The 25,249-nt window shown below is 37.9% G+C and overlaps 1 protein-coding gene across 1 annotated transcript in view; it reads left to right on the top strand.

The window, feature by feature from the left end:
- LOC131073911 (uncharacterized) overlaps positions 1-25,249 on the top strand; it is a 186,918-nt gene that overhangs the window by 140,441 nt on the left and 21,228 nt on the right. The window contains exons 11-12 of the mRNA XM_058010418.2: positions 16,642-16,908; positions 17,000-17,110. Coding sequence (XP_057866401.2) covers positions 16,642-16,908; positions 17,000-17,110 — 378 coding nt within the window. The remainder of the gene's footprint in view (positions 1-16,641; positions 16,909-16,999; positions 17,111-25,249) is intronic.

Raw genomic sequence — 25,249 nt, 5'->3', positions numbered from 1 at the left:
ACGTTAGCATTGCTAGAGACAAAATATCCCCCAGATTTGTGTTAGAATATCCCTCAACTCGCAAAAATGCCCATTAGTGTACATAAAAGTGCTTGGAAGCTTGAAAATTGTTGGATTCAGTTGCAAAATTGTTGATTGGAATTGGAGGTTGTTTTATGGTGAATGGTAATTCAATATTTGATGCTGGTTGGATTTTTGCTGGTATATTACCTTGTTGGAGGGCTTTTTATTGTTGGTGACAGGATTTATGCCATCGTGGGGTTCAGAGGGTTGTGGTGAGGCCATGATGTTGCATCTTGTTGTGCACGACATACTTTGCTTTGCATAGTGTAGGAACATGCCTTTTTTTTGAAAAGTTAAAAATTATATGAAAAAAATAGATTTTATAAATGTTTTTTGCGATCATATCTTTTGGGCCCACTTGTGTATTGACAATGTCAATGGAATATTCTGCCTACAGAGGGAATATTTCTTGAGATTTGTATGATTGAGGAGTGACTTTTTTTCTCCGATGGCTCTAGACAAAAGTGCCCAATATTGATGAATTGATAGTAGATCCTTAGATTCTTGGATCTTGTAGATGCAATGGCAGGGTCAGATTTGACCCAAAAATACTCCAAAAATGGAGCTACCTTCTAGATTAGACAACCACCTCCCAAATTCAAACCATTGTAGATCTTTTCACACATGTCTGATTTGGACAAATCAATAGGCTAAACAGACTTTCTCGGATATCTTGAACTCAATGATGAGCTCCAATTTGCAGCAACAAGTTCCAAATAAACCTACAATTTGAAGCCTCAAAGAGGAACCCTACCCCCCTTCACCCCCCATGAAAAAAAATGGTATTTCTATCAATTCTTTTTGATTGTGCAATTCATGATTTGATGTAAGAGAAGAACATACTCGACTTTTCAAGATCTACCAAGATTTGTGTAGTGTCCCTTGTAGTGTTTAAACTGAATAGGTAAGGAAGATTTGCTAACAACCTGTCTTCTTCAATCTGCGTGTTATGTAACTTTGATTTTGCGTGTTATGCTGATGTATGTCTCAGTAGTTTCAGTTTAATATGGACTTCAAACACTAATTCCTCAAAAAGAACAACTACATATGTCTTGTAAATGGAAGCATGATAACAATGAAATGCATAGGCAGCTATCTAGAGATGTAACATAACAAATTTGACTCCCAAATATGGACTGACATTATGACAAACAATTGTCACACATCCTCAGAAACAACTATATAAGATCCAGCCAATACTCCTTCACTCTTATTCATATGAAAGCCCAATATGACATTACAATGCTTGAGATATAGTCAAACACATGGACTGATATCAATTACTATTTCGCAGACTTCTGAGGACAAATGACAATCATAAACTTATGCACATCAAACTGAAATTTACAATGAGTTCTATTTGCAAATGAACCTGGGATAAGGCGTTTGAAGAAGCAAGCAATATCCATGTCAATGGTGCCTCCAATGTGACAGTTCAACCTCCTCCATGAATCGCCCCTGCTGCTGCAACTGAGGTCTGATATAACAATGACTCAGTGGCTGCAAATCCTTATCTCCCTCAAAATTAATCACCCTTCCTTTACAAGTGGGGCGCTGTCCTTATAGCTGAGATTTGCTGCTAATTGGAAGACTTATGAATAAAATCGAAGGGAAAGCATGCCTGCCACGATTTTGGTCTCAGTCTGATTTCACCTTGAATACTCCACGAATCAACCCCAAAGTGTCTACAAATGAGTGGCCTCACTCTACCAAAAATAACGCTGTCCTTATACCCATGAAATGTTGCATTCCCAAGGCCCTATGAGAAGAGACGTGATGCAAGAGGGTCTGAAACAAGGTGTCTTCAGATCTGATTTATCACCAGCAAATAACACAAAGCTCCTCCAAAGTGCATCAAGAAGATTTGCCTAGCCTCTCCAAATGTATAGACAGCTATCACACTAGTCATTCACCCAATGGCTGAAGTCTTCAACAAAATCGTACATCATGAAACTGATATAAAACTGAATTATCTCAGTATGAAGGACTGATTGTCCCTCACTCTTAAAGCAACCCTTTGGAGGATCTCTCACCCCCAGTTATGCAGATCAAAGGGAGGTTTTGTTCCTGTTGGTGTTTGTTTTATCATCTACCAAACATTAGGATAGGATACCCGAAGGTATTCTATCCTCTCCTGAAAAATCACTACTGATTCCAATGTCTATATGTACGAACAAGCGACTTTCGTGGAATAGCTTCTTGGGTAGTGTATGCTGAAATTTTCAAGGGGGACTTATGTTTGACAAGTATTCTTGAACTGCTGGACTTAGATGGATTTAGCAATTTTTAGGCTCTTCTTGTTTTTTTTTTGGGGGATTTTCTGGGATTTAGACTTTCAAAAGAATGGGAAAAAGAGATAGGGTTTAGGAAGGCTAATCTAATCCTATGAATTCTGGAGACGGTATCAACTGGGTGCTTTCGAGAAACCAAACCTTGCTTCGCCACACTAGGGACAACTACACAAGGCCGGTGCAATCTTCAATGGGTTGTGCTTATGATCGAGATGTTGGGACGCACAAGGGATGGGCTCAGACTAACTTTGCACGGTAGAATGGAAATCATCCATTTACCAAAAGTATGAGCGGAAATACACCATCAATTGATACTTATCAAATCCTTCATTCAAATTAACAACAATGAAAGCAAATCTAAGTTAATTTTAACTAAGTGTTGAGGTAATTGAAACCATGCAAATCATTCAAATAATAGAGATTACAAAGCAGCGCACATGCATTATATTATCTGGAAATGACCTTAAGCAACAATACATCGAAAAACCTCACACTCTCCAAATGAGAGGAGGTAGCCTTATATAGTTCTCAAAAATAAATGAACGGCCGAGATCAAACAGTGATCAAGGGCCTAGATTGAAGGCTATAAACCCTAATTAGGGTTTCCCAAAACTAACTACCCTCGACCAATTACATTTGGGACACTTGTCCTTCTTGCTAAATATGAACCATCAATGAAAATAGAAGGTTGTTGCATTGTGAAGTGTGCCGTTCTAGAAGCTTCTGGATAAGTCAGGTTCATTGAATCTGGACATGCTGACTTGGAGCAATCTGATTGGTTGGAAGATGACGAGGCGTCACCTCAACGTGTTGAATGTCTTTCTTGAATTTTCCAATTTGTGTCAAGAAATTGTCTAAGTATGGAAATTTGATTCCTTCTTGTCACCGTTTGATTCTACTTGGGAGCTTGTATTTTTCAATTCCTTCTGAAGATGAAATCCTTCAAGAAGTTGGAAGTTTATTTAACTTTCCCATATTTTCACCAAGTCTGAGAACTTTTCTTTCTTGATGCCTTGAGATTCTTTCAAGTGTCCTGAATTTGGAGAAGAAATCTCTTCGCGAAGTATTTCTCATACTTAGCCAAATTTTGTCCCTCTCTATGCTCGGACGAACCTTGCTCGTGGTCTCGTTTTCATTTCTGAAATTGGCTCGAAACTCCATTTGTGTTTTCTGTGATGACCTTGCCTTCAGTTGCCAATTTATGTTGCGTGGGAGGAGGGTTAAAAAGCTCTGGGTAACCCCTTGCAAATATGAAATGATGGGATCAAGCTGTTCAGGCATTCGCTGTGATCATGTCCTTCTTCTCGATACCCTAACATGCCTTCAACATTTCCCATACTTAGCCAAATTTTGGCTATCTTCACACTTGGATGAACCTTGCCTGTGAACTCCAACTGCGATCTCTATGATGATCCCGCTTCTATTTCCTCTTGCGACCTGTAAAACCAAAGGAAAATAAGTTAGAAATTTGTCTTGGATTAAAGAAAATCGAGATTGCGAAGGGCTAAGTGTTTGGAAAATTTCACTTCATTTTCATACTTAGCCATGAGAATGGGATTTTCACATGTAAATTCTCCAACCTTCAAGATAATTGTGATCACAATCCAACACCAAGTGTTATAACTCCGAAAATTTCTTATACTTAGCCAAAAAAATGATTTTCCTCCCTTAGAAATTCGACCAAATTTACTAAAAATCATCTCTCAAACTCTGGAAAAACTCAGAAAATACATAATTCTGCATCATGAATTTAATTTCACCTTCAAAAATACTCAAAATTTAGGAGAGATTCAATAATTTGTCCTTATATTGGTTGTTTTTCTCCAAAAATCTGTGAAACTTTTGTCAAAAAGTTTATCCATCTTCCAACAATATCCAAAACTTCCTGCAGATGAACTCCAAACTGAAAGTATTTTACTATGCTCTCCTTAATATTTTCGAACTTCTTGGTGTAGAAATGAAGTTTACAACGAAGTATTTGTAAATAAAGTTAAATCCTCAATCAGAAACCCTTAAAATCTTCCAAATCATGTTTCCAAATTCGAAAAAATTATCTTCCAAAAGTTTCCAATTTGGCTATAAGTTCGAAATATTTATTAATCTTCCAATATTCTCTTTAAAAAAACTTTCCATTTTGGATTTAAGTTCGAAATCCTTATCAATCTTCCAATATTCTCCTTTGGAAAACTTTCTATTTTGGTCTTCGAATTCGAAATTTTGGAGGAGTTTTATGACATCATGTTGATTCTGTTTGACTTTTCAATGTGTAGGTGGACTTTTGAAATTTATCCCCATATTCTTCAAGTTTTGGCGGACTTTGGATACCTCTCCAAGGTATGACGGACTTTGGAGACCTCTCCTCATGGCTCTCTTTACTGTTGGCAGACTTTGGAGGTTTCTCCTCCATGGCCTCCATCAAGGCGAATTTTTAGCTAAGGCATAGGGCGGACTTTGGAACACACCCTCTAGGCGGACTTCTAAGACATCTCCAACATGGGCGGACTTCTAGACCTTTGCATCATTTTGCTAGGGTAGGGCGGAGTTTTGATGGGTCTCCAACATAGGGCGAACTTTGGACTTCACCCCTTGGGCACCCCACACACATGGCGGACTTTAGAGTGTTGGCCATCATGGCCTCTTCCAAAACATGGCGGACTTTGAAGGGTTGGCCACCAACATGGTAGGATAGGGCGGAGTTTCAAGGCCATTCACTTAGCAGCACCTTGGGCGGAGTTTTGGATGACCAGCACCATGGGCGGAGTTTTGGTGAGTCCCCTTAGGCATGGCGGACTTTGGTGGCACCTCCTACATGGCTCTCTAACCTTTGGCGGACTTTAGACATTGCTCCTTCATGGCCTCCATCAAGGTGTAGATTTGACTAAGGCATGGGGCGGACTTTGAAGTTAGTTCCCACATGACCTCTCTTCTTGGGCGGACTTTGGTGAGTGTTCCTTCATGGCCTCCATCAAAGTGTAAATTTAACTACGGCATGGGGCGGACTTTGAAGGTCCCTCCTCATGACTCTCCTAAGGCATGGTAGACTTTGAAGTTAGCTCCCACATGTCATGTCCCCTCTTTAGTATGACATGACACTTTACGTGGATTTGCCTATTCCAGACTCTCGTAGGCAGATGGTTGTGATGAGAGAGTCATTTTGGCGTTTATTTGGTGATTGGATGGCTCATTATGCTCTTGGAGACATTATATTTATTATATTATTACTTTTTATTTGGGGCCAAAATGTTATTGGGGTGCACTTTTTATTTTATGAAGTAACTTTTTATCTAAAAAGTGCAATGAGGCTTCTAGAAGATTCTATTATGGATACTTCTAGAAAGTCATGGATACTTCTAGAAAGACTAAGAGGCTTCTAGAAGATTCTATTATGGATACTTCTAGAAAGTTATGGATACTTCTAGAGGAAGATTCTAAAAAGTGTATAAATAGACCCCATGGGTCTCTCATTTGGCATCAAAGTCTATTTTCTCTAGTGCATCTACTTGAGCATTTGTGGAGCTTGAAGGTCTGCAAATATCATTGATCTTTGGGAACGATAACTCCCTTAGATTAGCATAACTGAGGAAGTGAAATATCTTCTGAAGGGTTGCGTTATTGGAGATGGTACTCAGCCATTTCATGTTGGATTTCAATTGAAGGTTGATTTGAGGGCTTGTATTTGGTGAATAAGGGTTTTGAATTCATCCCAGCTCAAAATTTGGTACTGCAGCCGCACAGTACGACCCAGGTACGGCCTGCAGCAGGGACAATACGGTAGTGACAGCAGGGCATTCTTGGGACAGTCCAGTCCTCCTTTCATCAACATTTCATAATCGGAGTTCAAGGAGCGATTTCCAGGTTCCATTGCATGGTTTTTGTTGTCAATTTTTATGATAAAAATGCACAGTTGTAACAGTCATATATATATTCAGAAAACAATCCATTGTAATCAGACTTTGCTATCTTGTAGTTGGATTGATATAGTAGAGAAGGTGCATTGCAAGGTCATTGTTCATGTGTGATAGTTTATACATTCTCTTGTCATAAATTCAGTGCTCATGTGTAAGAGTTTGTAACGGTCATACATTTTTAGAAAATTAGTCTACTGAACAATGCAATCAGAATTTGGGAAATTCATGATATATTAGCATTGAAGTCCTTGCATGAATATTTAGAGTTTCATTATTGTTTATTGTGTTACATTTCAATATTGATATTGTTATCTCAATTGTACTTGATGCTCAAAACAACTATCATATTGAAACACTACATCACAAACAAAACAATTCAGTGCATGCCAAGTGTTTGACAAATTGTCTCAGTTCAGATTTGGGGTTTATTAGTGGCCTTTATAGTAAGGGTCATTACAGTGGTATCAGAGCGGTGTTCTTGCCATCCTGTTGGGTAAGAAACATTTATGCATCCATCAGCATTGGGGCATCACAGGTACTACACACGCAGAAGAGCAGCACTAGAGGGTGAACTGGAGTACAAAAACATTCTTACCATGGGTGAGAGACAGTCACAGAGTCCACCTAGAGTTCCCAGGAATGAGGATGATGAGGCTAGGGACTTTTTCAGAACCATGGCTACTGGACAGCAGGAGATAGTCCAGTCATTGCGTGCTTTGACCACTATGATGGAGAGAGTGGTTCAGCCCAGAGTTCAGGAGCAGGGTAGAGTTACACCTGATCATGACAATAGGAGTGTAGCAGGTTCACAGGGTGCTCCTAGGCACAGGTCTTGGACAGCGGATAGACCTACTCGTCCTACTTTCCTTAGAGAGGAGGCTCAGGGGGCAGGAGAGGGCGATGTACAAGATGAGTTTCAGGATGATCTTAGAGCTGCTATTGTAGAGTGGCAGGCATTACCACCACATGTACGTGAGTTACTTAATTTTGATCGTTACCTGAATCAGAGGAGAGAGCACATGAGGAGTACTCAGCAGAACAGGAGACCTAGAGGCCATGACAGTGAGTTGCAGCGAGCTGCTAGCAAGCTCACTTTACCTTCCTTTGATGGTAGTGGACGGATGACAACACAGGCATGGATACATTAGTTGGATACCTTCTTAGCATTGAGGCCCATGTCGGAGATAGATGCCATCAGATATGCCACGTTGCATTTGGAGGGCGCAGCTCATGACTGGTGGTCACATGGTATGGTTACTTTACAGCACAACTAGGTGACTTCATACCAGGATTTTGTAGACAGATTGGTGGAGCGTTTTGATAGGAAGGATCCTGAGATATTCTTTCGTGATCTTGCACAGTTGAGACAGATAGGCAGCTTGGAGATGTATATCAGTGAGTTTCAACGGTTGTCAGTTATGGTACAGGATGTATCAGAAAGACGGTTGGTCATACTATTCACTGAGGGATTGTCTGAACCCCTCAAGGGTTGGATCAAGGCATTTGAACCATCGACATTACAGGAGGCCATGAGGAAAGCTCGCAGTATGGAGCTTACAACACCTTCTAGCAAATTCACCCCTAGGAGTTCTACTTCTTTCAGAGATAATAAGAAGTTTGATAAGGAGAAAGGGAGGAAGGTTGATACCAAGGGGAAATCCACCACACCCTTGGATACTGAGGCACTTAATGACCTACGCAGGAAGAAGCTATGCTTCTATTGCAAAGGTCCTTATGACAGGGATCATGACTATCCGTTGAAGCCTAAGGGGAAGGCCAATAGAGTTATGTGGGCATACTATGAGGACTCAGATTCAGATAGCGCACTAAAAGGTCATAGGACACTAACAAAAACCCTAGAAAGCAGGAAAAGAGAGGGTCCCCATTTGCAATGGGGCGATGTGTGAAAAAGGTCACAACAGTTCCCTAAGACCAAATCTACGGACAGCCCTTGGCTCCACAACCACAATACAGGAGAAGATAATAAACAACTGATATTCAACAATGAATCTCCCTCCTCTACTTATTCTTTTCATATCCCATCATAAGATTCCTTCTAGAAGATTTCCTTCTTATCTGATAGGTACACTTTATTTTAATTTTATTACATATGTTATTTTACTTGCACTTTTAAAATATTATTACATTATAATTAAAGTGCACACGTCTCACGATACGTGTTATCTCCTTATTTCGCCATAACCAAGTAGAAATAGAGTGTGAAGCCACTAATTTCTGCCAAGTCGACCCCCCTAATCAAGTCCTTGGTCTATGAGGGTCAAATTATAGGCCAAACACTTCTGCGGACTGATCCTCATGAAAATGGGGGCATTACAATTTGCAAACAAGATCTCTTAATAAAGACTAACAAAAAGCAATCCCACTAGCTCTAATATTGTGTAAGAGTTGGAATAAAATACTCTACACCATGCAAGATTTGGCTAAAGATGTAGCCACCCAAGTTCTAGGAGCTTCAATGAAAGCACAAGAGAGATTGGGTTTGAGAGAATAATTTTATTCTATCAAAGGATTTAAATATACAATGAGTTATAACATTGAGACATAAATTGAAGAGTATCCTATGTTTACCCTAATTAAACTTAACTAGCGTGAATAGGACCTAGGTGATGTTGGTGTTGGAAATAAGCCACACCCATACCGATGATGGACTAGTCCAAGAGGGGCCAGTAGCTCAGTGGTAGAACACTTCAGCAACGTATGGAAGGTCCTAGGTTCGAGTCCTAGCTGGTCCATGTCTCAACATGGTATCAGAGCCAGGTCCAGGCTAGGAGCCCCAAGCACACGAGGGGTGTGGCTTAAGGGGGGGTGTTGGTGTTGGAAATAAGCCACACTAGGACCGACGATGGACTGGTCCAAGAGGGGCCAGTAGCTCAGTGGTAGAGCACTCCAGCAACATATGGAAGGTCCTAGGTTCGAGTCCTAGCTAGTCCATTTCTCAACATGGTATCAGAGCCAGGTCCAGGCTAGGAGCCCCAAGCACACGAGAGGTGTGGCTTAAGGGGGGGTGTTGGTGTTGGAAATAAGCCACACCTGGACCAATGATGGACTGGTCCAAGAGGCGCCAATAGCTCAGTGGTAGAGCACTCCAACAGCATATGGAAGGTCCTAGGTTCGAGTCCATGTCTCAACTTGGTATTAGAGCTAGGTCCAGGCTAGGAACCCCAAGCACATGAGAGGTGTGGCTTAAGGGGGGTGTTGGTGTTGGAAATAAGCCACACTCGGACCGATGATGGACTGGTCCAAGAGGGGCCACTAGCTCAGTGGTAGAGCACTCCAGTGACGTATGGAAGGTCCTAGTTTCGAGTGCTAGCTGGTCCATGTCTCAACATGGTATTAGAGCCAGGTCCAGGCTAGGAGCCCCAAGCACATGAGAGGCGTGGCTTAAGGGGGGGTGTTGGTGTTGGAAATAAGCCACACCCGGACCGACGATGGACTGGTCCAAGAGGGGCCAGTAGCTCAGCGGTAGAGCACTCCAACAACGTATGGAAGGTCCTAGGTTCGAGTCCTAGCTGGTCCATGACTCAACAGGTGACGAATCAGTTAGGTAAAATACCCTTATCCTGCCAACAACATCCATAAGTGAAATTTTTTACATAGTGTCTCATATATGTATAGGTAGGGTTTTTCTGCTTTCTATTTTCCCCCTTATTTTTATGTTCCTTTTGGACTTTTTGGTTAAGAGTTCGCAAAAATCCCAAAAACACTAATCATACAAGGGATCTGCCCCAGTCAAACATAGAGGAAAATTGTTAACCCAATAATGATTTCCTCGATTATTGTGAACATTTGTTGCTGCTAATTGACAAGCTATTGTCCAAGGCCTTTTTTGAAAACCTTAAAATTCAGAAACAAAAATTTTCAGAGCCTTGTGAACAACTTGCTTCGAAATGGACAAGTATATAGTCAAAATGGATGCCTTGTGTGTCATTGGATGATTTGGTGTTCTCAATTTTTTTCTTGAATGCTTCAAAATTTGAGCCACTTGCAAAATCCAAGTGAAACTAACACAAATAACCATCAATTGTGGATTTAGCTTCCTAGCATCTCACTTGAGTGAAAAAAACCCTAGACTGATTTTCTTGAGCCTTCCAGACATAATGTAGTAGCTAGAAATGCTGGTCACTAAAGCTTAACTCACACTGAGCACTCAGAAACTAGTGCTCTTATAAGCTTTCAAAAGAAGGATGGATGGACTAGATGAGGACATCATGGTTTTGATACGATGTTGGGTTTTGCAATAAGTAAAATATCAACTAAGACCTGATGCTATTGTGATAGCCAGAAACTATGCTATTCCCATTAATCAAGAGAGAAAATACATTGGCAAGCACAAGATAGCATAAGAGAAAACAATGCTAGGTGAGTGCACTTATAAAAATGCTAAGGTGAACTACTCGTCTACTAATAAGTGTAACTCCTAGAATATGAATGCACCTCAATATTCAAATAGGGAAGGTGCAACTTCTATGGAAGAGAGAGACATCTATCACTCTCACCCACCATTATTAAGCCTAAATAAGCCTACCTAAGGAAGCTAATTAGGCACAGGAAAACACCTAATAATTAATAAACCAATGCCTACACCGACACTATGTTCTCTTATTTATCAACTTTTCCTAGTTTTAGATGGGTATACTTAGTTTTTCAATATGATGTCTATTAGTTATACATTGTATTACAATTCTTCTGTAAAAATTTGGGGCTATCACTCTCACCCACCATTATTAAGCCTAAATAAGCCTACCTAAGGAAGCTAAATTAGGCACAGGAAAACACCTAATAATTAATAAACCAATGCCTACACCGACACTATGTTCTCTTATTTATCAACTTTTCCTAGTTTTAGATGGGTATACTTAGTTTTTCAATATGATGTCTATTAGTTATACATTGTATTACAATTCTTCTGTAAAAATTTGGGAAGTTTCTTGGGGTCACCATAGCAAAATTTGGGGCAGCTTGTTATTTCAAATATCAGAAATATACGTTTTTTTCCAAAATTTCTCATTTATTAACTACTGTATTTTTCAAACAGCCATACATGCTTGTAAATAAAATTTATTTTAGTGCTTGTGTGCTGCAAGTTTCAACCCTAGTGTTGAGACTTGGACATGGAGAAAACTCAGCAAGCTGTTTTTTGGACTTGGGCTTAGTGAAGAAAATTGACTAAATTTGGCCAAATTTTCAAAAATATAATATAATACAAAATGTTTTTAATGCTTGTTTTTGAATGGATTTTCTGTTCTCTTCTTTTCTGACTTGATTAAATCTCTCATTTTTTAACTTTAGCTTTTTTCAACCATACATGCTTGTAAATACAATATATTTTAGTGCTTGTGTGCTGGAAATTTCAATCATGGTGGTGAGACATGGATAGGGAGAAAATTCAGCAAGCGGTTTTTTGACTTGGGCTCAGTGAACATTTTTGACTAAAACTTAATATATAATACAAAATGTTTCTGATGGTTATTTTTGAATGGAATTTCTGTTCTCTTTTTTCAGACTTGATGAAATCTGAAAGTTGAGACTCACCATTTGACTGTAACTTGGTCTCAGCTGGTAGTCCTCTCTGATTTGCAAGTTGAGGCTACAGACTTGCAGTCTCTGCCTTGGACTCTGATCACCAAATCCTTCGAAAGGCTTGCTGGGTCTCAACACTGGTATCAATATCTCCATAGTTCAAACATTTATGCTAATCTAGTCTAATAAGGGAGAGATCTTTTTGTTTTATACGTACCCTTGACATTACTTGTATGTAAGAAAATGAATAAGAAAGGTTTATTTGTTTATGTATATTTCTCTAGTAAATATTCATTGATTTAATTAAAAGATAAAGAGAAAATCTATAAAAAATGAAAAGACAAAAATCAAATAAAATTTGAGGAGGGAAGGAAATTTAATATTCTACATGCTAAGAGGAAAACAGGCATGAGAAAGTAGGAAAATTAAAATCATTTAGGAATTGAAGCTGCTTATTTAAATGAATGTAAAAACTATTAATCATGTTTGGGTCCATCACTCTTCTCACAGATTTCTTGGAAATACTAGGTGTCAGGTTACTAAAATCAAAGGTAGTGTTGATGTGTTTTTCATGCACATGCAAACACAAAATAAAATACCGAAAAGTATCTTATCCTTTCTTGAACTAAGTTACTCAAATGCTGAAGATTGGCTTAAGGATCATTTGAGACAACTCCAAGGTTCTTGTATGTCGGGTCACGACGTGTGGATAAGTACAGTTGGTTAATATGATTGCTGGTATCACAAGGGGACTTACGTTGAATTGTTGAATGCTTGAATCGCTGGAACTCAATCATCTGATGTTGTAATCTTATGATGCTTTTGTGTCCTAAACTAGCTTGATTAAAAAAATGGCAAAAGATGAAGGGTTGAGAGAGTCTATTCTAAGGCCGAGAATGTAAGAAGATGAATGGATGATTAGATGGAATCCTATTGGGCGAGGTCTCACCATCAAACGGAACAATTTGACACAAGCTTAGTGCAATCTTCTAAGGTGCAATTCAGAGATGTTCAAATCATTACCATCAAACATTGATCATTCCAATGGACGCATAACAATTTGAGGTTAGGTTCATATCATTCCAGTTGACCACGCAAGGCACACTTACAATCAGAAAGAGGCTAGTGGTATGGACTAAACGGATTCCACACAAATGCATTCAACAAATTCTTCCATTCAATCTAATCAACATGAAAGCAAATCAAATTCACCATAACTTCAATGAAATCAATTGTTCTTTACAACAAGGCTTTGACAACAATCTTTGCCTTCTCCTAATCTAACTTCTACTCTAATTGCTATTCACTGTTCTATTCTTTGAAAACTATCTATTAACCTTTACAAATGAAGAGATTGAGCCTTTTATAATGCTCTCAATACAATTCAATGGCTCAAATCAATTTGAGATCAATGGCCGAGATTTTACAATGAAAACCCTAATCAAGGTTTGTTACAACAAACTCAATTTGGCCAATGAAATAATTACAACACTTTAGCATAACCAATAGATAATAAGGGTAGGATCCCCGAAGTTTGTGCCATCATGGGCGAGTCAGGTACATTGAATCAAGACGTGCTGATGTGGAACTCCTTCGAGATTGTGACTGGGATGATGACTAGGAATCCACCTTTTAACTTGTACTTGTAGGCTTGATAGATCATCATGAAGGAATATTTCTTGATACTCAACATTATCCAGCTTCAGCGATGATGATGATGATCTTCTAACTTTGATTAACTCTTCTGAAACTATTCTCTTGAGGGCTTCAATCATGGAGGTGCAAGGTATAGATCTTGTCTTCCTCTTAGTTTTGAAGTATTTGATGTTGCCTTGGAACAAATTCTTGATGGCACAATTGCTTCTCTGCTTTGGAATTCCTTCTTTGTGACTCCTTTCTTGTTGTTGGTGTTGTGGATCATGTCTTTGTGTAAGTGAATGCTTCTCGTGTAATCACCTTCTTGTGCTTGTCTATGAAGTTCCCTTGAGGATATCTTCTTTGTATCTTAATCTTGATGTTGAAATTTGATCCTTGAGAGACTTGTTTCAATCCTCCTTCAATGTGATCCCCTTGATTTCTTTCTTCATCCCCTGCAAAACAAACAAGTGAGCATTAAACACACATGATATACCTTCTATATAACCTCCTAGTTTGATATAATTATGTGATTTCATGTGGTTTGCAGGTTTAATAAGAGCATTTAGAGAGAATTCGCCTTCATGAAGGAGCACTTGAAGTTCGCTCTCACCTTGCTGCTCATGAAGTGATCTTTGAACTTGCTTTTAACCATTCATTGATGAAATCATGTCAACTAACCTAAGGGAAGGCCTATAGAATAATTTCGCTTTGGGAGTGGAACACATGAAGTTCGCTCCACAAGGTGAGCACATGAAGTAACCCTATAACTTACTCTTCATCATTTCAAAAATTGTTCTATCCTAAGCACGTTAAGACATCAAATCAGCTTAAGGAAATGACCTATTAGGAGTTTTGCATCTTATTTTGGGCAAATGAGACAAATTCACTCCTCTACCTGAACTCATGAAGTTTGCTCCCCTCCTTGGATTTATGAAGTTTGCTCCCCTCCTCTGATTCCTGAAGTTTGCTCCCATGGGCTTAAACATGAAGTTTAGACATGGAGTTCGCTCTCCAAGGCAAACACATGAAGTAATTCTTGAATCTTGCCTTTCATCTAGTTAACACCAAAATTACTCTTTCCAAACATCAAATCAGCACAAGGTAGTGGTCTTGTAAGCAATCTTGCAGGTTCGCCTTCAATTAGGGGCTCATGAAATTCGCTCTACTTTGCTCCCACATGAAGTTCGCTCGCCCTGCTCAGTTTATGAAGTTCACTTCCCTTGCTCAGTTTATGAAGTTCACTCCCCTCTCTCAGTTTATGAAGTTCGCTCCTATCCTTTGATTTGTGAAGTTCGCTCTTATAGCTTAAATCGTGAAGTTCACTCTTCCATCTTAAATCATGAAGTTCGCTCCTGTGTGCTTGAAGGTGAAGTTTGCTCCCCTCCTCCAATTTGTGAAGTTAGCTCCTATATGCTTGAAGATGAAGTTTTCTTTCTACTCCAAATCGAATCAGCTCAAGGCATATGAAAGAAATTCGCTTTTACTTGGGAATTCATGGAGTAAAAATTCGCTCCACTACCTTTGCACATGAATTTCGCTCTCCTACCTTAAGACATGAAGTTTGCTCTCCTATGCTCAAAACATGAAGTTTGCTCCTGAGGGCTTGGAGATGAAGTTAATTTCAAATGAACTTTTCTTCTATCACTTTGTTGTTTCATTGATTCAATCCTTAGGTTCTTAAAGTTATCTCATTGAAATGCTTAAATTCACACTCACACACACTCAAACAAGGCTCTTAGGGGAAATTCGCTCTCCTACCTCCAAACATGAAGTTCGCTCCCCTAGCTCAATTCTTGAAGTTCGCTCTCCTACTTCAATTCTTGAAGTTCGCTCTTGGGGGCTGGGAGATGAAGTGGATTGAAATTAAATACTACGTGTTTTCTCACTCACATTGTTTCACTCTCTCCATTCAAACTTGCAGGATAAGGCTCATGGAGCAACTTCGCTCTCAGTCAAGGGTATTCGAAGTGAATTTCGCTCCTCATGAGAAGCACTTGAAGCTTTCGCCTTTAACTTCGAGTACTAACAATCTTTCACACTCCTTGGTTAAACTCATGACTGAATCACATGAAATCTAGACTTTATGAACTTACTCATGTGATCTGGATGTTATGAAGGCTAACAAACTCACTCATTTCACACCTCACACAAGGCTTTCCACCTAACTCGTGGCTTCCTGACCTTCTATACCCTTCTAATGCAAAGGCTAATAGCTAAGGACTCAAACGCCATCCTAGAAAGAAAAAAAAAGTGGGGGGTCCCCATTTGCAATGGGGCGATGTGTGAATACCTCACAACAGGTAGGCAGTTATTTTCATGACAAGAAATATATAGAAAACATGAACTGTTAAAAATATTAACTTGACATGCGTTTCTGTCTGATCCTGTTCATCAAGTTTTTCAACTATACTTAGTTGCCATTGTAATAGTTTTTAGTGTGTGGTGTATCAAAATTTCCATGCTTGTTTTACACAGTAATAATGGTCAATGTTATATCTTTTGATATTTATGTTTAGCACATCATTTTTTCCATGCTTCAAACAGGAAGATTTTAATTGTCAATGCAATACTTGGTGCTTGTGTGTAGCATACTCAACTCTTTTATCATTCAACTGGACTCTCTTTTTTGTGAAAGATTTGAAAAATATTGGGGACCAACCTACCAAAATCAAGAGTAGGTGGCCACTTACACTGTAAGAAATAGATGCAAAATAGGAACAGTCTTAAAGGTTTTCAAGTTCTGCTATCACTTCTGATTTCTTTAATTGTGAATGCAATATCTCTTGGTGCTTGTGTGTGGCATGCTCAACTTTTTCAGCATTCACCTAACTCTACTGTTCAATGTAATAACTACTGCTTATATTTTGTGTGAAAGATTTGAAAAATATTGGGGACCAACCTACCAAAATCAAGAGTAGGTGGCCACTTACACTGTAAGAAATAGATGCAAAATAGGAATAGTCTTAAAGGTTTTCAAGTTCTGCTATCAGTTCTGATTTCTCAGCTGATCATGTTTGAAATGACTACACTTAGTTGTCATTGTGAATTAATAACTGTGCTTGTAATTTGTATGGAATATATCAACTTTTAATCTCTCAAACATAGTGCTTATGAGCAGTATGTCTTTGTGCTGGGTTTTAGATAGCAGGTAGTTTCTTTAAGAGTCGGTGCTGACAATTGATGCTGTTTTTTTGTCAAAGATAGAAGAGGTTCTTGGCAAGGAGGCTGCAGAGGTTTTTATGAAACACTATTATGTAAAACCTACAGGGAATTGTGACCTTTCTAGAATGAGTGATCCTCACAATGAATTCAATGGGAAGAATGTGCTGATTGAGCGTGAAGGGATCCCAGAAATGGCATCAAAATTAGGCATGGATGTAGATGAATATGCTCAGATTCTTGGGACATGTAAGGAAAAACTCTTTTTAAGGAGGTCCTCTCGCCCTCGTCCTCACCTAGATGATAAGGTATCTTCCTTGACTTTTTTTGATTATATTGCAGTATTATGCTGCTTGGTGTTTTGTTTGCGCACAAGCTTTACTTTTCTTTGGTAGACAGGTCATCGTTGCGTGGAATGGGCTTGCTATTTCAGCTTTTGCACGGGCTTCGAAGATCCTGAAAGCTGAGCCAAAAGAGATGAAATATTATTTTCCTGTTACTGGGTGTGATGTGAGTTTTAAGTTTTTACTCTTTGCTGTCTTCTCTCTCTGAACATTCCTTTTAAAGTTGATGTTCTTTTGGTTGCTGGAGAACTAGGAAAGTGTTACTCCAGATATCCAGGATATCTGTGAAGTAAAATGAACTTTATGTGCCTGGAATGACTATATTTTCAGAAATTGACTGACTAAAAACATGCAATCGAAAGCCAGTAAACTGTCTGCATTATTTTCATTCATTTACCTAGCTCCAAATAAATACTGCCAGCTGCATTACTTCTAGTTCTACTTCTAATGAGTAATGCAAGCTGCAGTACCACAACTAAGTAGATGCATGTCTCTATGGTCTTGCTGGTAGAATGTACAGCTAGCATAATGCAATATTGTCTGTTGAGTTCTTGTTAATGAACTGTATGCTGTCCTTCTTGGTCTAAGGGTGAGATATGATGACCCTAGCTATTAAAGTCTACTCATATACCTATAATGATTATTGTTTACCTTGAAGCTTTTCTCAAATTAGCCATCCAGTTACTTAGTATCCGAATGCTGTTCACTTTCATTTGTTTACAGGGTGCTCTTCAAAATTATACTAAATGTATTTTTGGACTCACTTCTATATCAAACATGGAACTTCTATGAAGTTGGACGTTACTTTAGTGGATATGTGATAGGCCAAGAGAAGTGTTAGGTGACTGGATTCTTAAAAGGATAAAGTTGGTAGACACTGGGAAAAAAACATATAAAATTGAATGATATATGTTGTCTATCTTTGATTTGGTGTAGAGATGCCTACACCCTGAAAACTTTATTTTGAAATTCTCAGCACTGGTTGTTTGACACAGGTCAATGGCTATATGTTGTTTTTCAAAAGTGGTGCAAACTTCAGTACGACAACCGATTTGTGGAAAAAATTTTACTTGGAAATTCTCAGCACTGGTTGCCTGACATATGTCAATGACTATATGTTGTTTTTGAAAAGTGGTGCAAACTTCAGAGTGCTCCCCTTCAAATTGCCCTAATATTGTTTACAAATATCCTCATATGCTACACACTCACAAATAAGTGCCATTTAGTTTCCACTACTGCTTTATTGTAGAAAAGACAAGTTCTTTCATCCCACTCCTCCTTAGGGACTGACCATCTACTCGTCTCACATCTAAGATGGTGATGACCTTAAGATCCAAGTTGACACATTGTTATTAACAATATAGGTGAGGGAAAATAAATATATCTAAAATCTGAAGTAAACTTATTAAATAGTTTCAATATCAGACACAGGATAAAGTATTATTCAAGGTAAATTATGAATAATATAATAGTTTCAATAGCACATATAGGATAAAGTATTATTCAAGGTGAATTATGAATAATATACTTACATTCCCCATAAGTTCCAATTTAGGATGGTAGAGAGGGGTCCTAACGAGGTTGTAGCCATGTTAGCTACCCATCTACAAATAGCAAGATAAATAGAAGCGCCCAAAAGGATGAGAGAGAATCTCCTAGAAGAGAGACAAATGGAGAGAGAGGCTAGGAAGGTCCCCTCCCCTAAATTGTGTTGACTTTTGTGCCAAAGATAGAAGGTTGATGAAGATCCAGTTTTGTTGAACAATATTCCTTCCCTTAGGAAGAAGTCAGCCCATAGGTCCATAAAAGAAGTTCTTCCCAATACAGAAAGGAAAATGAGAGAAGAAAACAAAGGCATTAGAAAGGCCCCTTTCCTCCTATTGTGTTGTCTTTTGTGCCAAAGCTAGAAGGTTGACGGAGATTCATTTTTGTTGAACAACATTCCTTCCCTTAGGAAGAAGTTGGCTTATAGGTCCTGTTCGGTATATGATAAAACGTACACCAACACTAGAATAAGATACCCAAAGTTATTCTATCCTCTCCTGAAAAATCACCGCTTATCATATGGCGATTCCAAGGTCTATATGTGCGAACAAGCGACTTTAGTGGGATAGCTACTTGGGTGGTGTATGCTGAAATTTCAAGGGGGGCTTACGTTTACAAATGTCTTTCAAGCTTTTGGACTTAGATAAATTTATCAATTTCAGTCTCTCTCTTTTTTTTTTGGATTTTCCGAGATTTAGGCTTTCAAAAAGGGGAAAATCGGATAGGGTTAAGAAAGTTGATCTAAACCTACAAATTCTGGAGACAGTATTAACTAGGTGTTCTCGGGAAACCACACTTTGCTTCGCCACACTAAGGACAACTACACAAAGTGGGTGCAATCTTTAATGGGTTGATCGAAGTTTTGGCATACACAGGGGATAGGCTCAGACTAACTTTGCAAAATGAAATGGAAATCATCCATTTACCAAAAGTATGAGCGGAGATACACCGTTAATTACTACTTATCAAATCTAAATTAACTTCTAACTAATGTGTTGAAGAAATTGAAACCATGCTAATCACTCAAATAACAGAGATTACAAAGCCTTAAGAGAAAGAAGAGATTACAAAGCCTTAAGAGAAAGCGCAAGTGCAATGTATTATTTGAAAAATGACCTTCGCGCAACAATATATCAAAAACCTCACCACACTCTCCAAATGAGAGGAGGCAACCTTATATAGGCATACAAAAGTTTTGAACGACCGAGATTGAACAGTGATCAAGGGCCCAGATTGAAAGATAAAACCCTAATTAGGGTTTCCCAAAACTAACTACCCCTCGACCAATGAGAAAATTACAATCGGGGACACTTGCCTTTCTTGCTAAATATGAACCAACAATGAAAATAGAAGGTTGTTGTATTGTGAAGTGTGCCCTTCTAGAAGCTACTAGGGTGAGAGAAAGTAAATATTCCTACTTTTCTAAGCAAACTTATTAAATAGGCACTATATCACACTTACAATACAAGCTAGATGTGGAAGAACATTCTTTCTAGATTCCTTGAATATTGTAAATCATGAACAACATCTCTGTTTCCCTGTGAAACTGCACACTGCATTAGTTCACCGTCATTACAATAGTGCTGAACTTAGTTTGGAAATCAACAATCTATTTCAGGTGCTTATGTGTGATGTCCCCGTCTAAACAATCAAAACACAAAACACAAAACATGATAATGCCTGCTCTAAAATTGAATTTAATAATAAATAATAATACAATTAATTAATATATATATATAACCAAATAAATAAATAGAATGAACTAAATAAAATTTTAATAATAATAATAAACAAGATTTAATATAAATTATATATTTATTAAATATTAATATTAATTTCATAGTTATCAAATAATAATGTAAATTTTACAATATTATTTCTGTTTTTAATCCTTGAGCTGATATTTGCCTTTGCCAAATCCTTGTGGGTCCCACTCCTCCCTTCTCAATGGCTGGTGGCTGAAGATAATAGAAAGACCCAAGAAAACACAAATAAAAATTTATCAAATCACCAGCTTGAGTGCTGCTGCTAATTTTAAGTGTCCAGCATATCTTTCTGGCAGACCAGATCTGACACATGTCAGAATGGTCTCCCTTGCAACAGTCTAAACTCCTTCCAAACTCTTCTAAAAGTGAAATACGAACCACTCAATGAACCACATCACCTCTTGTCTCCATTCACGGGCATATCATTTCCTATGCTGCCAATATAATAATCTTCAGAAATATAGTGGGTAACGTGGCTCATGGCAATATCATTAAGACATAGCATAGAGTTGACTAAAGCAGTGCTAAGTATATGTTTGAAAGCAATTAACGTATGAAGTGATATACAGCGATTATGTCTTACGGAGATAATATTGTCATCACTAGATGTCAGCGATAATGTCTTGAGAGCAATGCTCAGTGACTACTCCACTTGGCAGCATGATTTGGTAAGGATCTCTAACAGCAACATCATTAAAGAAAATTGATTATATTGATTGAAATGTTCACATGCAATATCAAGAGTCGATGTCTATTCAAGAAGAATATTAATAAAACAACCCGATTATGAGCAGCAATCAGATTAAGAAATGTATTTAATAAACTTACGTCTGTTGAGAAAAAAGATAAAACAAGTCAAATTTACTTATTATCAAGATGGTTGATTGGGTCAACTATATGAGAGACGGTTACATTATAATGATCGATCTGTTTAAGAATTATCAATGATCAGCAAAATCATTAAGGAAAACAAGATTCCGATTTGTTAAGTAACCGATCAAAGTATAACCAAAAGGTGCGATTTAGGTTAAATTAATAATACGTGTCTATTCAAACATCGTTTCCCATCATATATTAAGACCATCGAATTCACCCGAGATGGGGGGAATTAGGCCAGGGGAAGATCGGGCTATATGACAATTGATTTACAGCAGCGAATAGAAGAGGATTCGTGGAGGAATATATGAAGCCACGGGAAGGCAACATCAGTCCATGTCCACACTCTGTCCAACATGGTACGGGTATACAATAATCGTAGAAAGTCAGGAGGAGTCGTCCAGCATTAACCAATCACGGCAATCACTAGATCACTGCCAGTGCAAGCCTCGTATCAAATAAGAGGATCAGGTCTGGGTGATCAGCAACAGTCAAACTTACATATACACTAAAGGAAAATAGCGGCAACATCATACACTCTCAGTTAGTAGCAAATATCATGTGAATATATGTGAAGTAATATTAGGGACAACAATCAATATATATACATACTGTAAAGGTTAAGATCATATTCATGACAAGAAGATCGTAAATGGGTCTTCAATGGGGAGATTTCTGAGTATAGGAAAGTCAATATATATTAAAGGAGGAGATAGTGAAGAGTTTTATGTTGACATGTAAGGAGTGTTAGACTTTGGACAGAAGCTGTGGTTATTACAATAAAGCAAGATAAGGAAAATCTCAAACAGGGACATTACATTATGTGCCTCTTACCTCATGGAATCCTGGGATGTTTAGAAAACTAGATCTCATAGATCAGAAAATTTGCTGCTGACTCAGTTCAATCTATTAGTTGATATTTTTGATACAGACATGAGAGTTGACACAGTAACGAGCAGCCACAACATGTCTAGTCCATACTGGCATGTTAAATGCAAATGGTATTGGAGAGGTAAAGTTGCATTGCATACGATTTTACAAAACTAGGAAAAATAACCAACTTAGGTGAACACAATATAGAGATTGTTGGTCCCAGCTGATTGTTTAGCTTGAAAGGTTGAATTTATATGTATAAATATTTCATTATTTGATTTATAATCTAGCATAGAATATACTCACTATGACCCAGATGTGTGACTAAGCAATTCTGCCATGATAAATTATTAATGGAGACCAAACAAATTGTTATATGGATATCTTCTTTGTTAAGAAGACCTAAAGATGAGAGCACTGATTCTTCTAATTTAAGGGAGGAGACGTAATCTTTCCTTTGTTTTGTCTTTTACTTTGCAGCAATATAATGAATTGCAAAGAATTGGATATCACCAGGAAGATATGATTTACAATGGCAATGAAAATAGATGAAATCCTTTGTGAAATGTAATAATATTTTATTATTTTGATCTTGGCTTGTGGAACACATTTGTAGTCTTAGAAGGATCATCTGATTATTTAGAAGCTGTTAATGTTCATGTGCTATATATATGCCAAGAGGCGCGAAGTTTAAGTGATTGGACAGATATAAAAAGCCTATGTTCAAGCCGTATTGAAGCAGCTATCAGCTGTTTGAGACATTATCGACTTATTCTGTTAATTGTCAAGTGATTAAGCTTGTGAAGCTTATCAGATTTTGGCCTTTAATAAAGGATGATTTTTTTTGGTGTGGTTGGGTTTTTCACCCTCGGGTGGAGGGTTTTCCCAAGATAAAATTGTGTGTATCTTGGTGAGATTTTTCTAAGTTTCAGATTTCTATGTCTTTCCTTTATGGTTCTAACATTAACACGGTATCAGAGCAAGGTCTGAGGTTGTCTCCCTCATAGGAGGTCTCAGGATTCTGGGAGGGTTCCTTGTTTATTGTTTAGTGTTATTCAAACTATGTTTTTCTGAAGACTTCACTTTTCTCTAAGTTGTGACTTCATTTCTTCCTATTTCGGGTTTCTTGAGTGGCCCTGCAAAACTCGACGGGATATCTGCAATGTGACTGATCTGGGTATCACATTGTGTGAGGTCCACTTTATTGTTTTTGGAAGGACAAGATCACGACTTCTTTGTGTTGTTGCTCTTATCTGGCATCTGCATCCTATCAGCTTGTACTTGATGTGATAAATGATCATAGTGTTGTCGTTGCTATAATCTGCAATCTCTGTTTTGTTCAAAGGAGAGAACACTCAGTATGTGGTGTATTTGAGCAGACCTTAATGCATACCAAAAGATTCTTGATATAAAGAACAGTGTTGGAGGAGTCTTATGAGAAGATAAGACTCAGCTACAGGACTAACTCAATGGGAACTGGCAATAAAGAGTATGATGTGCATGAATTTTTCATAACATTGGAATAGTGAATCATTATTTCTATTTGTGCATGTTATTATAGGTGGAGGCTACACATGTTCTAGGTGCATAGAATGTGTTTGTGAACTTCCAACTGAATGCTATTTTTGAGCTATCATTATGTTTCATACTGCTGGAAGTGTTGGTCACTCTACTGATGGGAGATTTGGAATTGGGCTATGCTCCAACATACTTCTTGATTGCTACGACATTGAAGATATTAAAATTGAGACAAGAGGACTCTCCCAGTGAGAGGGAGCCTGACTCTTCAGCTTCAGAGGGAGCTTGACTTTTCAGCTTCAGAGGGAGTTTGACATTTCAGCTTCAGAAGGAGCCACATCAACATGAAGATTTTGTTAATGCATTTTTCTCCGTGATGGAGAAATTTGAGGTGAAAGCCCTTGGAATGCATGCAAAGGGGAAGGGGCCCCTGCATGTGGGTATGTATATTGCCTTAGGTGCATGTAGAGTTGCTATTGGGAGGTATGTATATTACCTGTGCATGCAGATTAGAAAAGTTGCCCAAGCCCATAGAATTTTCCATGAATCTAGTAAACCCGACATCACCCCTATCCCAATCTGGTGGTGATCCTCCCGCCAACTGCCGGTTTATGGCATTCTTCACGGAAAACTGGCTACCACTTAATATACATTCAAATAAAATTAATGCATAAAATCCATCAAGTTAAATTATGAGAGGGGACCCCTTCAAAAAAGGTAATCCTATAAAAAATTTCATCTTTTAAGAGATCTCGATTTAAATGAAATAGCTAGAAAATCTAGAAAAGAAAAAATATATGCACAAGTCACAATAATAAATATTTTTACAAATGATCTAGGTTCAAGGATCATAATGAATTGATATTTAAAGGACAATTTCAATACAAAACATCAATGATGTATCTAATAATGAAGCTCACTTAAAGAAAGTTCTATATTACAATTTCAAGAACATGTGAGATACTTTAGCAAAGGAGAAAATATATGTAAATAATTGTTGAAACTTAGTAGCTTCGGTAAGATAAATGATTGAATGAGAGACTTCATTTATCTCTCATTCAATCATCTACCTTATCGATATAACTACAATATAAATGTAGACCTCATGATTAAATAAATGAACTTGTTATAATCATCTTATATGCATAATCGATCATATTACTCATGCTGTGATCAGACCAGACTTATAACTATTGATGCTATCATATGATAGCATCGATTGATGCTATCATATGATAACTATAATAGTTATCATCCTAATCGCACATTAATACCGATCGGCTATCTGACGATTATATTTGACATAACCCGATCATTTATCTGATGATTATATTTGACTTAACCCGATCATTTATCAGATGACTATATTACTTGACGTGCCCCGATTATTAATCGGTTTAACATGTTAAATGACGTGACCGATAGTTATTGGTATAACACATGTTAATATGGTAATCTTAAGTGAAGCGGTGCCTATGCACCGATCAAGACATGTCTTGATCAGGCATGTCAAAAGACATGACCGGTCAAGGCATGCCTTGATCGGTGAGCATAGACTATAAGTATATGTCAATGCAGTGCTGTAGATGCATCGAAATAATTAATGTTATTTTCAGCAACCTGTGACATAAGAAGGAATAGAAAATATCAGTGAAAGAATAATAATAATATATATAACTTCAGACTTGAACATAAATTTGAATATCATTTACAATAATGCTATGGTG

This window comes from Cryptomeria japonica, chromosome 9 (assembly GCF_030272615.1).
Source record: "Cryptomeria japonica chromosome 9, Sugi_1.0, whole genome shotgun sequence".
Lineage (NCBI taxonomy): Eukaryota > Viridiplantae > Streptophyta > Pinopsida > Cupressales > Cupressaceae > Cryptomeria > Cryptomeria japonica.
Note: the sequence above shows the minus strand (reverse complement) of the source record. Positions and strands in the feature narration are given on the sequence as shown.